Here is an 18019-nt window from a genome sequence, read left to right on the forward strand (position 1 = left end):
TTCTTTTTTCTTTCTTTCTTTTTTTTTTTTTTTTTTTTTAAAGCATTCCATAGGCTGAAGGGCTGCAGAGGTTAATCATTTTGATTAATTTCTCATTAGCCCTGCCTATTTTCCAGAGGAAATGGGCAGTATTACCACTCTGAAGAGGCCAGGCTCAGACCCAGAAGCACTTCTAGAACAGATGCAATGAATTCCTGAGAGTTTAGTTTATGAACCTCACTGGTAAATGCTAGAGCTCTCTGATTCAGTCACAATTCGGTAGAAGGTTAGAAAACGCAGAGAGCAAACCTGTCACCAATTTACCCTTTCATTCTACTTCTTAAGGAAGCCGTATGAATTTTAAAATAGGGAATGTTTAAAATGGTCCAAATCAATTGTTACAATAAATTCTGACGACAATTAAAGACAATTCATAATGTGTGTGTGTGTGTATGGAATTTTAAGAAAAATTTCTTTCAAATCAGTTTCTAACAAATCCAGGACAGTTAAGAGTAGAGCTGGAATGATTCTGAAATCTACACTTATTTTGGTTAACAATTTTTTCATGTGATTCTTTTGGTAATAGAGGACAGTATCTGCTTTCAGGTGTGGCTACATCACTTGCTCTCTCACAGATAGAAGAAATGGCAGAGGTCTGATAAGAATATCCCTTTTATGGGATGTTTTCTAGCAAGGAAAACAGAATAAACTTAGGAAAATACTAATTTCCCCCAACCCTTTATGTAGACTGAGATCCTGTGTATTTTGTCAACCATTCCAGTTTAACACTTTAGTGTTAGACAATTTTAATCATCTTTACGTGAAGGAGAGCATATAAAAGTATCCAGAGTTCCCCTAGTTTCATATACAACTCCAAATAAATTTTAGCAGAATGAAAAAGTTTCTGTACAAACAGTTAAATGGGCTGCAATAAAACGTCAGCGAGCACAATTAATGACCCCTTCCGTGATCTACATGGTGATGAGCCCTCTGTGAGGGGTTCAGTTGCATATTTTCGCAGCAAAGGAAGCTGGAGATGTGACTGGCCTAACTCTAAAATCCAAAAAAATCTCCCAACAGGTACCAAGAAGGTTCATTTGTAATGACAGTTCATTTGCATTTACAACTATATCCTTCTTAATCATTTCCTTCAATCCTGCTACCTAAACTTTTATCTTACCAAAAAAGTTATAATTTCAGTTCTTGTTAACAATGCACATAAATCCAAACTTGGAAAATATTACAAAATTCTTTCAAAAGCTTCAAATACAACACAAAAATTGTCCGTCTTTATAAATTGAAAAATTGCCCCCCACCAAAATAGTTTCCCCCCCACCTGAAAAATCTGAAACTGAACTTTTTTCTGTGTTTAGCAAAATGTCCCAGTGGAATAGCCTGCTATACAGCTGGCTGATTCCAAATCAGTCCTGTAAACAGCCCCGTCTGCCCATGGTTTCTGAGTCGCCTCATGGCTCTTGTTTGATGTAGACGGTGGCAGAGCCATTGCTCTCCTGGTCAGATGCTCCGTGGAGGAAGCTATAGTCCTCCCCATCCAGCAGCTCCTCCTTCAGCTGTGACGTGGTCACTGTATGAGACAGACAGAAACGCATGGCTGTTACCAAGTCTTCTGGAACGCACTGGGGTTCATCTTCATGTTCTATCAACTTTACAGCTAAGACTCCGTCATTTCTTCAGTACCTATAAAGAGGAAACCATGGAAGGCTAGGTGAAAGTCAAGGGCAGAATGCTTGCCATGTGAGGTGATGGAGCCCAGCATTGTAAGACAGACAACAATGGTTGTCACTCTGTTGGTGTGTATGGTTCTAGGGCCTTGCATATGTTAGGCACATATTCTACCGCTGGGCTACACCCCTCAATCCTAATTTCAAGTATATTGTTCATTGAGGAATGCTAAGAAAAGGAACAAAGCTGCATACTGCAGAGTGGATGATCTCCAATGGAAAGCTCAACTAACAGTGTTCATCAATTCCACTAAAATAATTGGAATTTTTCTTGGGATTAAATATTCACTTTTATGTCAATGCCTATAGAAATGAACATATTTCTTGTACATTTTGAGGTATGACAGAGTCTGCCTATTTAGCCCAACATGGCTTTGGAATTTGTGATCTTCCTACTCCTATATCCAGAGGGCTGGGATTGTGGTGAATATATAGCTCCTCCATGGTGTGTATACATATATATGTATGTACATACACACACAAAATATACTTTAGTACTATCTTATGGTTTGAGACATCCAAGGTCCAAGGTGGGGTGCTTTTTTTTTTTTTTTTTTGGTTTTTCGAGACAGGGTTTCTCAGTGTAGCCCTGGCTGTCCTGGAACTCACTCTGTAGACCAGGCTGGCCTTGAACTCAGAAATCCGCCTGCCTCTGCCTCCCAAGTGCTGGGATTAAAGGCGTGCACCACCACGCCTGGCTTAAGGTGGGGTTTTGAAACATACATTTGGATGACTGTTTTAGAATATATAATTTGCATGAAGAAGGACTGCATGTGAAATATAAAACTAATTATATCCCAAACTCCTGAAATAATCCCTTTATTTCCCTCTTTTCCTCTGCCCCTCACTCCTTGCCCTGGAATTGGACCCTAGGCCTTAGGCACACTAGGCAAATGTCCTACCCCATGAGCTCTCACTCCCAGCACCACTTTTAAAGTCTAAGACAGGGGCTTTGCCAGGTTTCCCCAAACTGGCAAAATTTTCATCTTCCAGTCTAGCCTTACAAGTGCTAGGATTATAGAGTGGGAAATCATCATGGCCAGCATTATTTATTTTTTTATGGTATTGGGGACTGAATTTAGTTTTGCCTATGCTAGGTTAGCACTCCACTGGTGGGCTACACTTCTAGCCTCTGCACACTGATTTCAGTTATGAAGATTTCCTCAAAAATTACTGACTCCTCTCCCAGTCCAAGCATGTTAGCTCATACCTATAGTCCCAGTATTCTAGAGGCTGAAGTAAGAGGATCTTGAGTTTGAGGCCAGCATAGACTATATACTACATAACAAGATTAACAAATACACAGAAAACCCAGCTATAGGATATCTTTTTCCATTTTTACCTATTTATCTGTATTTTTTGAGATGGGGGTCTCACTTTGTAGCTCTGGCTGGTCTGGAACTTGTTAGATAGACTAAGCTAGCCTTGAACTCAAAAAGACTTGACTACTTGAATATTCAGCTAGCACCTGACACCTTATTTACAAATTTTAATGAATAATCTTTTGAGAGATGGCAATTCATCTTACTTTGGTTCCTGTTTTGGCATTTATGTTGAAAAACTCAATAGCCCATAGACAAAAAAGTGAATATACTATGTATAGTAAGAGCAGAAGAAACAACATACTGTTGAAAGGCAAAGCACATGCAACTGTATAGTTCTTCCTTTGCTTAACAAACAGTGGCAAATATGCATATAGCTATCCTTCAGATCTAACCAACATGCAGTAAATATCAGGGACATTTTAGCACTTATCACAAGGATAAACATGGTAACAAAACCCACATTTCATTAAAGGTGCAGTACCCACAATAAAAGGTTGAATGTTATCTTGTTCTATGATGATTAGATGGCTAAATGAATGGGAAGTACCATGCTTCAAGATCAAAGATGTTTCACTTAAACGGATGTTTTTATGTAAGGAAGATAACCAAGGTTCTGAAACACATCCTAAAGCTGTATCCATTTGTACTCAAAACAAGTATCTTGAGAAGAGTCATTTTAAAATATGGAAATGATGTACTGAAAAAAATCACTCAAGAAGAAGGTGAAACATTCACTCAGGTATGGAATGTTTTAATGTAAACTTTCAGTTTTCATAGAAACTAAAATAAAGCCTGTCTGCTATCATCCCCCTTTCCTAGCCTTTATTCTCAAACAGTGACGGATGAATGCAATAGATCAAGCAGCTCAATGTCACATTCTACAGCAATGTACTTTCTAAGCTCTGCTTTTAAAATCAATCACCTAAGTGACACTAATCATGAAAATGTCACAAGAGAAGCAAATGGAAGAAGTGACATCTTTGCAGGTATAAAATCAACAATAATAAATTTGCCAAACAATCAGTCTAACAGTGGCTTTCAGGTATGAAGGTAGCAGTGCAGTTCCCACAGCGCTTCACTAAGCAGATCATACCACGGCCCACAAGACACACCCCTGAGCAAGAAGACATGACAGGCACTAGAGGAATGAGGAAGTCGGAAGCCATGAGGTTTGCCGTCTAGCATCTCCCAAGTCTAGCTAAGTTCGACATGAATCAGAACCTCTAACAAAGTAAGGATAGTCATATTTGATCAGGTAAAATACTATTTCATAAACAGTGTGTATTAAAAGAGAAAACTTAACAATGACGTGGAATGCTCTTAGTCCTTAGAGGTTGATCATTAAAGAGTAGCTAACACTGTTGGCTTTGTTCAGACAGTCTCTCAGGAGACTGCTTGAATTCCCAATCTTCCTGTTGGGGTGAATGGGTCTCACACCATGCCTGACCACAGCAGATGAAATATGAGATTTGTAAATCCTACTCTGCCTTTCATGGAAAATGAAACATGGAACTTTCCCTTGATGTACGGTTGTCAGAATGGTCATCAGAAACACGGCCTCGTGGAAAGCTCAAGATGACTACACACATTATCAGAGCTGTGAGAGGTAAGAAGTTAAAAAAAAAGGGGGCTGATAATGTCAGGTACAAACATCCTGGTAAACAGTAACAGGAAACAACAAAGTCATTAATTCCACTTAAGTTTTTAAACTACAAAGCCATTTAGGAAATGCTGAACATCTAGAACAAGTCAGGTGAATACCATGATCGATAAGTAATGTATTTTTAAATCTGTGATGATGTTCAGCTTAGTTTATGGTAAATGCTACCACTAAAATAAAAATTACTTGAACTCAACACACGTTTTCCATGAATGACCCACTATGGAATGTTATGAACAAAGTCTCACTTTTAGGTCTGATTATTATCAGCATCTCTCTCTCTCTCTCCCAAGTCAAGTCCATAGACATCTACAATGTAGTATGTTCAACCATTCTAACCAAAACATCAAATATTGGAAGTTGCCTCATAATTCCAAAAAACTAAAATGATGGCTTTCACTGATGCTCCATATCAATCAATTCTTCCCTGATGGCTCCTCTTAGTGAAATGGCTGCTGAGAACCAGTGGAAATGGATATTTTTAGTTTAAAAAAAAAAAAAAAAAAAAAAAGAAGAAAAAGGAGGATTTGGATGAGTGGGCCCCTGTCCCGCCAGCCCATGCTTTGTCTCCCACCACCCTGCCCAGCACCTGACCCATACTCTATAGTACCTGTGATGCTGCTGTGACTAGTTACCTGTTTTGAGGCTGGGCCTGAACTCTCGGCTAGTGCTGGGAGGTGGGAAGGCCTCCAGGGCTGTCTGTGCTGGCAGGGTTCGATATGGAGGAGGAGTCAACTCTTCGTCCCCAGAGAAGCTCCTCCGCACCCCGCCTGTCATGGGCAGGCTCGACAAACTGACAGGCTTCTTCCCAACTGGCATCTTCCTCTCTAAACATCAAGTCAGACTGAAGTGAGCTTTGACTTACGTGTGTGCTAAGAAAGTGCATTGTATTACTAGGGAGGCTAGGCTGTCTAGGATGCTGCAAAGAACTGACTGTGCAAGGCTTAACTTCTGCAGATAAGTGTGTGCGCGTACCCGTGCACGCACAGCATATGAACATGCTCTGGGGCAGGAAGAGGGGAGGTTGCTCAAGTCTCTCAGGCCTGATTAATTCTGGTCTTGATGCTCAAGTTTAAAAAGAATGAGGTAAAATAAACTAGAGAGTAGTTAGGGTAGAGAAATGGCTGCTGTCCTTCAAGAAAACTCACCTTAAATATTGGGTGAAAAGTCTTTTTAATTTTTAATTTTAATTTTTTTGTAGTAGTGCCAGCAACCAGCAGGCTCTTATGCACACTAGGCAAGAGAACATTTCTGAACATGACTTTTAATAAAGACAGCATTTCCCTGGGTATAGAAGCCTAATTATGGTCCTTCAGTGGGAGAAGTCAAACAAAAATAGCTTCAATGCATTAACAGATGGCATAGTTCACCATTCTACAGTGTGCTCCCTAAGCTGAGCAGTGCACTACACAGCATTTGTAATTCTGCCCCAGAAACGGACTTCTAAAACCCAAAGCTCAGTGTGTGTTGCTTACAAAGTTCCTAAGCTCACATATTAGAATAGGGTTTCAGGCAGCTGATTTTTTAAAAAAGATTAATTTCTTTTTATGTATATGAGTACACTGTCACTGTCTTCAGACACAGCTGAAGAGGGAATCAGATCCCATACAGGTGGTTGTGAGCCATCATGTGGTTGCTGGACTTAGGACCTCTAGAAGAGCAGTCAGTGCTCTTAAGCGCTGAACCATCTGTTCAGCCCTCGGCCCAGGCTGATTTTAAACTCAATACATACACCACGCTGGACTTGAACTCCTGCCCATCCTTCCTGTCCTCATCTCCCTAATGCTGGAATCACAAGTGTGTACCACTATGCTCAGCTTGCTTAATTTGTTTTCAAGACAAGGCCTCACATAGACAAGGCTGCCTTCCTTCAAACTCACTAGGAAGCTGAGAATGGTCTTGAGGTTCTGACCCTCCCGTCTCTCCCTCCTATGTGTTAGAGTTAAAGGCATTTATCACTTTTTATAGTTTTATAAGGAAACATACTCTAGAGCTTATAAAATGGCTTTTACCACACTAAAATATGCTTGGAACTTTGTAAACACTAAACTGCCAAGCATAGTGCAAAAATAAGGGTGCAAAGTGAAATATTGTCACGTTATCTTTATAGATGTATACTTTGTTTTCCTCCTAACCCAATAACCAGCTAAATTTCAGATAATCAGAATGAGATACATAAATCTAAGTCAACAGTATTCCCATATAAAATGGATCTGAAAGGTAAGTGGATCCACACTCAGCTCGCAATTGCCATGCCAATGTCACGTGCAGTGATGACTTAACACATTTACAAGTAAAATACCAGGGAAACCCACTAAGTCCTATATAAATAGTAGCACCTCAAAGTGGTGAAATCTGAAATGGGTTCGGAATTACTATGGGTTGAGAAAGACATTTTTCTGAGGCTGAATATTTATAAAACCCTCCAGGTCAAACAGTACTCTTATTTTCCAAGTGCTAGTTAACAACAATCCCTACACAACACAACTATGGCATAGTTGGCTCACTGCTCACCATGCTACACAGTGGATAATAAGGACTACCTTACCCACTCTAGTACCGAGGAAACAGCATAGCTAGAGTACAACAACCTATCGGCAAACTTAAGACAAACACCAGGTTTTGAAACTCATCTGATATGGTCAAGTCTGCTGTAATGGAGAGCTTAAGATTTTAATTTTCACTTATGTGTATGTACGTGCCTGTGTGTCAATATGCATATGCATGTAGGTGCCTTCAGAGGCAAGAGGCTGTTGGATCTATTGGAGCTGTTGCTATAGGCAGTTATGACTCACCCCATGTGGACGTTGGATTCCAACTTGGGGCCTCTTCCAGAGCAGCCAGCAATCTCGCCAGCTCCCAGACAACTTAGGTTTTTTTAAACCCCAAGTTCTTTCATGTTTTAGTAACAGGTTGTGTGGGAAGGATTTCTTTGTGTGTCTGTCTGTGTATATGTGTTTATGAAGAATGTATGAGTGTGTGTGTGGCCAGAGGTCTACTTCAGGAGTCATATACTTCTGAAACTTGCCAGTTAGGCTAGGCTGATTGGCTCAAGAGCCACAGGATCCTATTTCTGCCTTAATGCCTAGCACTGAGATCACAGCTTGTATCACAGTGGTTTTTTTTTTTTTTTTTTTTTTTTTTAAAATGTAGGTTCTGGGAACAAATTCTGATCTTCCTGATCTTCAAGACTATGACAAGTACTTTACCGAGGAAGCTTTCCAGTACCACTCTGCAGTCCTAACCGCCCCCTTTGAGACAGGCTTTCACTCTGTAATTTAGACTGGCCTAGAACTCACTATGCATCTCAGGCTGGCCTTGAGTTTGCAGTAATCCTCCTGTCCTGTCCCCCGAACACTGGAATTAAATCCTGATTCACCACCACTTAGCCTTTTGGAAAAGATTTCTAATAAATGTTTGTAGTAGGAAAAAACAAACCTAAGCAGTAGGAAGAGGACAGTACCTTAATAATGTAAAGCTATTGCTTATTACAGTCCTGCTCTTCAATGCCAACATTCAAAAAAGCACTTTTCTAAAATGTTGGCAATAAAATCATACTCACTTGATGACCTATTTATTATTTTCACTTGGTCCACTTACTGTAAACATCTATAGTTTGCTTCAGAAAACACCCCAGAGTTTGCAGTGTTACACATACAGTATAGATTTCTTTTCTGAAGTGGAAAAAAATTTCCAACTCCAAAACAAAAACATATCTGGTACCAGAGGTTTTTAGTAAGGACCCATGGATTTATGTTTTTCTTTTCTATGTCAAGTAATTTAAAGGTGCTAGAGATGATGGCACAGTATTAAGATCAAAATGTCAGAGTTAAGGTGTGTTCCAGATATAACTAGAGCTTATCTCTAGCTAATTCAGGAATCTGACAATGTTAAACAGCAATGAAATTTGGGTACTATTATTCTTACTTCATCAATTCATTTATTTACTCCCACATTCCTATCCCAGAAATGCAAAGACCCAAACTTTTAAGCCAGAAACAAACCCTGCAAAGGTCACAAAGGGGAAGGCAAGCAACTTGTGCATATAATGCTCATTAGTCAGTCAAAAAGATTGTTTTTGTAAACACAAAGATTCTATGTATATACATGTGCATCTGAGTGTATATGCTGGTGACCTCTGAGCCAATAAAGGAACCTGGATCCCCTGGAACCAGTTACAGGCCATTTGTGAATTGCCTGATGTAGGTTTGGGAACTGAACCTAGTCATCTGCTAGGGCAGCAAGAGCTCCTAATGGCTGAGACATCTCTAGGCCCCTCTTTCTGTTTTTAAAGACAGTCTTATATTCTAGGTAGGCCTGAAACTTGTGGCCATTCTTCTACCTTAGTTTCCTAAGGTCTAGGATTACAAGTGTGAGCCACCATGACTAGCCTAGTTAAAAAGATTCTTCATAAACCACTGGGAGGGACTATATATTATACATGCACACACATATATGTGCGTATATATTGAAAATCATGTTAATATTGTGCAAACAAAACCCATATATATATATTCCCCCTCCTACCCTTAAGACAGGGTCTCATGTAGCTCAGGTAAGCCTTGAACTTGCTATGAAATTGAGAATAACCTTGAATTCCTGATCTCCTCTCCTTTGCTTGTTGAATGCTGGGATTACAGCCGTGTGTCTCCATGCCTAGCTAAAACCATTCTTTAACTTCAATGTCTTAGAAACTTAAGAAACCTTACTCAAGTTCTTGTCCAACACAAAATAAGACAGTTTAAATAAACCAGTTAAATTCTCTTTACAGTAAGTTGAGTAGTCATACTGCCATAGTTAATTTAGAGACACAAAATTCAAATGTGAACTCTTCCTAAGCAAGTTTGAATCAGCAGATCTTACTCTGACGGTGAATGGTCTAGCAGTGCTCTCTAAGCTCTTGTAGGTGAACAACTGTGTTACCAAGCTCCTGATGGGCAAAGTAATCCTGACTCTATTAACCACTGAGCCACCTCTCCAGCAAGAGATAGGGCTTTATGCTAGAAGAAAACTTGTTTTCAAAGCACCAGCACAGTAATTAGGTTCCTTACCTAAAAAAATTATAAATAACTGTAATCAGGAAGAACTCAGAGAATACTCAGATCAGCCTTAGGTCCATTTCACTACAAAAAGTGCCTTAAAACTTCTGTTGTTTTTTTAAATCTTAAGAATAAAATACTCTGCAAGTTTCACAAATAGAGAAACCCATGGCTTATTATGGTAGTGAAAAATACTATTATTATTATTGTGGCTAATGACAATCATAATTTACTGTTACACAAAGCATTAAAACATTGACTTTGTTAGACATCAACTCTGATCGTTTTCTCATTCTGTTGTGTGTCTGTGATACACCCATGGATGTATGTGCGAATGTGTTCTTCATTTGGAGACACAGTATTCTTCACCTTACTGGGTTTGTTTTTGAGACAGGGTTTCTCTGTGTAGCTCTGGTTGTTCTGTAACTTGTTCTATAGACCAGACTCATCTCAAACTTAAGAGATGGACTGGTTCTGCATTCTCAGTGCTGGGACCAAAGAAGTGTGTCAGCACATTAAGCCTCCACTTTTTCATTTTACCCGGACTGTGTCCCCAGTCCTTCTTAATAAGTGCGAATTTCTCAGGATTATCGTTCCAGATAGAGAGTTAATGACAGCTACTGTAAGCATGAAGCACTGCTTTATTGCTTCATTCAAGTTTTTAAAAAGGGATTAACTTTACGTAGGTATATAATTATTTCAAGAACCATTATAAGGCTTGAAAACACACAGATAACAAATACCTGTCTTTCTTTCTCTCTTTCTCCCCTTCCCTCCCTTTCTTTCTTTCCTTTCTCTCTCTTTTTTGTTTTTCCGAGACAAGGTTTCTCTGTATAGCCCTGGCTGTCCTGGAACTCACTTTGTAGACCAGGCTGGCCTCAAACTCAGAAATCTGCCTGCCTCTGACTCCAAAGTGCTGGGATTAAAGGCGTGTGCCACCATTGCCCAGCTGATTATTACTCCTGTCAATTAAAACTGTTTCTTAGTATCAAGAAGGTTTGTTTGCCTTTTATGTCATACTGCACCTTTAAGCATAATACATAGTGAACATACACCAGTTCTCACAGGGATGTAATTTTCTGTGCAAGAGTACTGTGACCTTAATTGTTTAACAATTAGAAAATATATGCAAACACATGGTGACCCACTTTTCTTATGTCCTTTGTATTGCTGAGACTTAGCCTTTTTCTTCTGTTTTGAAGAAGCTGACTGGCTTTCTCTTGATGCTGAAAAATAAAAGGGAAAATTGGTAACAGAACAATTATACAATCTTTTAGGAAGATCATCATTCTTTAAGCAATACCACTCCTGGGCATATACCCAGAAGATGCTCCAACATGTAATAAGAACACATGCTCCACTATGTTCATACCAGCCTTATTTATAATAGCCAGAAGCTGGAAAGAACCCAGATGTCCCTCAACAGAGGAATGGATACAGAAAATGTGGTACATTTACATAATGGAGTACTACTCAGCAATGAGTTTATGAAATTCTTAGGCAAATGGATGGATCTGGAGGATCTCATCCTGAGTGAGGTAACCCAATCACAAAAGAATACATATGGTATGCACTCACTGATAAGTGGATATTAGTCCAGAAGCTCAGAATACCCAAGATACAATTCACAAACCACATGAAACTCAAGAAGAAGGAAGACCAAAGTGTGGGTGCTTTGTTCCTTCTTAGAAGGGGGAACAAAATACCCATGGAAGGAGTTACAGAGACAAAGTGTGGAGCAGAGACTGAAGGAATGACCATCCAGAGACTGCCCAACCTGGGGATCCATCCCATATACAGCCACCAAATCCAGACAGTATGGTGGATGCCAACAAGTGCTTGCTGACAGGAGCCTGATATAGCAGTCTTCTGAGAAGTTCTGCCAGTGCCTGACAAATACAGAAGTGGATGCTCACAGCCATCCATTGGACTGAGCACAGGGTCCCCAATGGGGGAGCTAGAGAAAGGACTCAAGGAGCTGAAGGGGTTTGCAGCCCCATAGAAGGAACAATAATATGAACTAACTAGTACCTCAGAGCTCCCAGGGACTAAATCACAAAAGAATGCACATGGTGGGACTCATGGCTCCAGCTGCATATGTGGCAGAGGATGGCCTAGTCAGTCATCAATGGGAGGAGAGGCCCTTGGTCCTGTGAAGGCTCTATGCCCCAGTATAGAGGGATGCCAGGGCCAGGAAGCAGGAATGGGTGGGTTGGTGAACAAGGATTGAGGGGAGGGGATGGGGGTTTTCGGAGGGGAAACTAGGAAAGGGGATAACATTTGAAATAAAGAAAATATCTAACAAAAAACCCATGAGCCTTACTATTTACTCAACAGCATTTATGCAACAATGCATTTTCAGCCTGTAATATACAGTTCAACAGTAGTGTAGTTTAATTTGGTGACTTCTGGTTTTTTCTATTTTACTTCCATGTAACCAATATGGAATTCACATTGCCATGGCATACACAGTCTAATTCTGTGATATTGTTGGGTCTTAGGATTTTACCTGGCAACTCATCAGACATTGATATATTCTTGTCCTGTGAGCTTGCCCTCTGAGATATGAGAGTTCTATGGAGAATTTGCAGGGTTTTTTTTTGTAAAATAAAAGAACATGTTTTCTATATAGTAACTTACACTGTGATGCTGGAGGCTGTAGTTGATATCCAGTTAACTGACACCACCCTACAGGATAGAGGTCAGGGGACTCACAGTCTACCCACTGATCATACTCTTCTTCCCAACCATCAAAATGTATCCTCAAGAGCCGGTGAATAATTCGAGTAACTGTGGCTACACATATTAACCGTGGCTCCATGAGATCTACAGCTTCTAATTTCATTCCTACACGGAATCCGTGGTTTGGAACATCCTAACACAGAGAAATAAAGTATTAACACTGGTACTCAGAAGGACACAGACGAAACATTTGAAATCATTTCCTAAAGCTCACAACAGTTCCTCAGTTATCCCACCACATGGCACACACACACACACACACACACACACACACACACACACACACACACACACGCGCGCGTGCCCACATCACTCACTCACTCACTCACTCACACACAAAGTATGTTTATAAACTTGCTTCTTTTCCTAAGAAAATACTTTTGTTGATTTAAGAAATTCTAATATAGGCCAAAGAACATTAACTCAAGAAAAGTTTCCACTCATGTCATGATCATGCTACCATTCAAATTTACCTTATTAAATAGTTTTACTGGTGCTGCAATGGAGCCGGTTTCCCTGAGGTAGTCAAACCATTTAAAAGGAAGTTTTGTGTAACCTAAAAAATACAAATGGTTTAGGTAACAGTGCATTTAAAATTAACATAACCTTAAGATGTCAGTAACTTTAGTACATGAAATCTCAGATTTTAGGTGGTAAAGGTAATTTCTTTTCATCCGAGTTCTTAAAAAGACATATTTTTATTTTTGAGATTGGGGTTCCAAATCACTCAGGCTAGCCTTAACTATGCTATGTAGTAGAAGGCAAACACCTCCGCCTTAGTCCTTTTGTCTCCACTTGAAAGCATGGAGTAAAGACGTGCTACTTTACTTGGTGATATGAAGAGCTTCTGGTACCACATTATGAAGATGCCCCCCCTCCCCCAACATGTGTATGTCTCCTTATTTTAATGCAAACGTGACTCTTTTGTTTTCTACTCAGAATATCTCACAGCTCTTATATGTTTTAGTCTACTTATACATACTCACACATACTGTGTATAAATACACGTACAACAACTAAGATTAGGGCTATGTTAAATTTAAGCAGATTAACACACAAAAACAAAGCAAGGCTAAAAACTGAGTGTTTATACCAGGATGGAGTACCTCTGGGTGGAGTCAGTTCTATCATGTTAATTTCACAGAAACCCACAGGGAAAATAGAAGGAGAGGTTGCATGATAACAGAACCAGTCAGATCCATCTGCTGCTTCTGAGCCATCAATCCCAATCATCAGGAATCCATCAGCCAGCACCTTTGAAATCAAGAGAATCCCAAGTACTTGAACATGTATACCACTATTATAAAAATATTTTAAACAACATTCTAAAATGAAAACCTATTACATGAAGATGCTTTCCAAGTGAAAAACACTTCCTCACTGGATGTTAAGTAAAGAGATACAATAACGAGAAGCTGATACAGATTGTTAATGAATATCAGAAAACAAACAAACAAAAATCATACAGAATTGACTTCAGAAAAGCAAAGTTTACAAAGGGATGGCTTAAGATGCTTGGGAAAACGAATGTCTTTGGCCAATTACTGACTAAAATACTTTATGATTAAGCCATCTAATGCCCAGTGTGTTGAATGCTTGACTGCCAAAGTCTGATGACCAGAGTTGAATTCACAGGACTCACATAGTAAAGATATCCCACTAAGTTGCCCTTTGATTTCTTTTTTTTTTTTTTTTTTTGGTTTTTCGAGACAGGGTTTCTCTGTTAGCCCTGGCTGTCCTGGACCTCACTTTGTAGACCAGGCTGGCCTCGAACTCAGAAATCCGCCTGCCTCTGCCTCCCGAGTGCTGGGATTAAAGGCGTGCGCCACCACGCCTGGCTTGCCCTTTGATTTCTACACAAACACAAAAAATAAACAGGATAAAAATAACCATCTAGTGGTTAAGTGTCAGATTGTTAGTCCTAACATGTTTTCCTTCTCTTCTGATTTTTTACATAGATAAAACAAACAAACAAACAAAAAACCAAACCTTTTGCTAATCCCCCACCTTCTCCAAGCTTCAACTTGCTGTCTTTTACCATATTCTTCTACGACACTACGACTGATTGGGCCCAACCAAGAGTCCTCTTAACTCTGTAATCATGCCTTAGACTCCAGTTAATAAGTAGCATTCCTGCCTTCCAGTATTAGCTCTTGAACTTGAAATCCTCTTGCTCCAAATTCCCAAGCCTGGAATTACAGACTTGTAGAACCATGTCTAATTTTCCCTGCATTTATTTTTAACACTTTTTAAAATTTTTATACTTCTATATCTTGTTCAATTATCACAAGACCTTTTCCAAACACATGTTTTACACCCTTAATATTTCCCAATTCCATTACACTGAAAGTATTTTATACCCTGTCCAACAACCCAGAAAGAAAAAAAGCAAAGCAAAAAACAACAACAAAACAAAACCTGAAGCAGGCTCAAAACACAAAAGGCATAAGGGTATCACTGCAGTGGAGTCTGTAGACTGCACTCTGAGACCTGGTTCAAGGTACATATACTGCACAATTTGTTGTCCCTTTTTTATCCTTATTTAGCCTGCAAAATTCACCAACGACCTTGTTTTCTCAATTCAGTGGTCTGTTTTCCATAATACTAATCTCCTAAAATATAACCTTATTTAGTGAGACAAGATCTCACTATGTAGCCCTGGCTGGCAAGGAATTCACTTTGTGGTCTGTTTGGCATCAAATTCAGAGATTTGTAGCCTCCACCTCCTGAATGCTGAGATTAAAAGCATTCACTACTATCTATGCCTGCTCTTAAATCTTATTTTATATGACATTTGATTAATGACTTTTACTTTTTTGTCCTTTCACACTCCCAGACTGTCATGTTCTAGTTTATTGATTAATAGTCACTTCTCCATTATTCCCTGTATTGGGTTTTTACCTCCAACCCTTAGATTTCTGATTTTAGCTCTTTGCTTTGTTTCAATGATCTCAGACACAATCAACTTCATGACTAAGGGGAGTTTCCCCTCCTTTAGAGCCTCAGTATCCATTCGCTCTGCATGCTGGACACGTTCTCTGAGAGCTAGTCAGTGCCTCAAGTCAACAGCTCCTTCTTTAGTCCTTTAGAAAATATCACTTAATTCATAACTCTTATCTCAAACATTCTGGATTTTGCTTTTGTAAAAAAAATTTAAAGTACTCATTAATTTTTTTTAAAAACTGATGTATACGGTGATTTTGCCTGTATGTATGTCTGTGTAGCATGTGTCCCTGGTGCTCATGCATGTCGGAAAATGATATCAGAACTAGGGTTACAGATGGTTGTGAGTGGGTGGGTAGTGTAAACCAAAACCCAGATCCTCTTGCAAGAGTAACAAGTGCTTTTAACTGTGGAACCAACTCTGAAGTCTGATTTTTTTTTTGTGGGTGGTGGATCTTGGGGGGTGGGAAGTTGGGAGGTACAGGGTATTGATCGCAGAGCCTTTTACCTGTTAGGCAAGCACTCTATCACTGAGCTACATCCACAGCTCCAACTTTTTTGAATGCATATTGTATGCACATCAACCACTTGCCATTTCATTAATGTGTTGATTAGTCTCTGTTAACTCAAACCAGAGTCACCAGGAAAAAGGGAATCTCAACTGAGGAGCAGCAAAATGGCCTGTGAGCATGTCAGTGGGATGTTTTCCTGATTGTTAATTGGTGTAGTAAGGCCCAGCCCCTTTTGAGTGGTTCCATCCCTAGGCAAGTAGGTCCCAGATGGCTAGAAGTGGTAGTATACACCTTTAATGTCAGAACTCATGAAATAGAGGCCAAGGCTAAATAGGGAGACCCTGGATCAAAGAAAAAAAAGGTAGCTGAGGAGATCAGTGAATAGCACTACTCTGTGATCTGCTTCATTATATTAAGTTCTTCACTGATGGCCTATAGAAGTTAAGCTAAAATAGACTCTTTCTCCCCCACATTGTATAGTGGGTGCTGTTATAAAGGAAGCTTTCTGCAAGACTCTAGCTCACATCTGAACTTAAAGACTATCTCTTCTTACCTTATTCTTCAGTGTCTAAGTATTAAACTAACCTATATTTGGATTGCCCTGTTGGGCAACAAGCATATTAATTTCATTAGTATGTGTACTGGCTATTTTTGTGTCAACTTGACACAGCTGGAGTTATCACAGAGAAAGGAGCTTCAGTTGAGGAAATGCCTCCATGAGATCCAACTGTAAGGCATTTTCTCAATTAGTGATCAAGGGGGAAAGGCCCCTTGTGGGTGGGACCATCCCTGGGCTGGTAGTCTTGGGTTCTATAAGAGAGTAGGCTGAGCAAGCCAGGGGAGGCAAGCCAGTAAAGAACGTCCCTCCATGGCCTCTGTATCAGCTCCTGCTCCCTGACCTGTCTTGAGTTCCAGTCCTGACTTCCTTTGGTGATGAACAGCAGCATGGAAGTGTAAGCCGAATAAACCCTTTCCTCCCCAACTTGCTTCTTGGTCATGATGTTTGTGCAGGAATAGAAACCCTGACTAAGACAGTATGTAAATTTGATTTCTATCTTTAATAAAGGGTAAAATTATACACATGCCATTTTTCTCCCTCTGTGTAACAGAGCTCTGGCTGTCCTGGAACTTTCTTTGTAGACTAGGCTGGCCTTGAACTCACAGAGATCTGTCTCCCAAGTGCTGAGATTAAAGGTGTGCAACACCATGCCTAACTCCAAAAAATAGTTTTCAAATAAATTTGTGGTGTGTCTGTGTGTGATTTGTACAAGTATTTCATAAACCTGTATGTCATGGGTTTCATTTAAGTTCTGGGTGAAAAGGGGTTGTGAAGTCTTTGACTATCACACATTAAAAATTAAAACAGGTCTGACAACAGAACTCAAGTGTATTTAGAAAGTATTAATACCATTCTTCCCAATGAAGATCCAGACATACATTTTTTCAACTGACACCTGCTGATTTTAAACCTGGTTCCTCTCATAAAGAAATGAATATACATACATACATACATATACATATACATACACACACATGTGTGTATGTATATATATATATATATATATATATACATACATACATACATACATATATATATATATATATATACATACATACATACATACATATATATATATTTCAGAATATATATTCTCTTACCTTTCTAATGGTTGCAACACATATTGTAGAAAGATTTAATGGGTCTATAGCTTCCAATTTCATTCCTTCTTTGAACCATTCTCCACTCTGGTCTACTTCTTTTACCTACAGAAAATATATAAACTATTACATTACACATCCCTTAGAACTATTTATTTAGTGTGTGTATATACATGTGTACATGCCAACAAGCACATGGATAACTTGAGAGTCACTTCTTCCTTCCCACCGTGCTGAGGTAGAGTCTCTTGTGTCCACTGCACTGTGTACAGTGCCATATGAGGTACTGCTTCCCTGTGATACTCCTATCTGTGCTCCTACAGGAGTGCCGAGATTACACATCCACTCCACAGTGTCTCAACCAGGCTTTTTACAGATGTTCCAAGAAATAGGATGTGCAGTAGTACTTGACCCTGCT

The 18019-nt window shown here is 39.5% G+C and overlaps 1 protein-coding gene across 1 annotated transcript in view; it reads right to left on the minus strand.

Annotated features, from left to right (window-relative positions):
• Positions 1 to 18019, minus strand: part of Mbtd1 (mbt domain containing 1) — a 60452-nt gene continuing 42433 nt past the window's right edge. The window contains exons 13-19 of the mRNA XM_085829667.1: positions 17602 to 17706; positions 13594 to 13741; positions 12961 to 13043; positions 12386 to 12620; positions 10894 to 10971; positions 5342 to 5533; positions 1 to 1564 (exon numbers count right to left, since the gene is read on the minus strand). Of these exons, the coding sequence (XP_085685793.1) occupies positions 1446 to 1564; positions 5342 to 5533; positions 10894 to 10971; positions 12386 to 12620; positions 12961 to 13043; positions 13594 to 13741; positions 17602 to 17706 (960 nt within the window). The 3' untranslated portion in view covers positions 1 to 1445. The remainder of the gene's footprint in view (positions 1565 to 5341; positions 5534 to 10893; positions 10972 to 12385; positions 12621 to 12960; positions 13044 to 13593; positions 13742 to 17601; positions 17707 to 18019) is intronic.

This window comes from Mus caroli, unplaced genomic scaffold (assembly GCF_978045245.1).
Source record: "Mus caroli unplaced genomic scaffold, Mus_caroli_1 scaffold_13, whole genome shotgun sequence".
Classification (NCBI taxonomy): domain Eukaryota; kingdom Metazoa; phylum Chordata; class Mammalia; order Rodentia; family Muridae; genus Mus; species Mus caroli.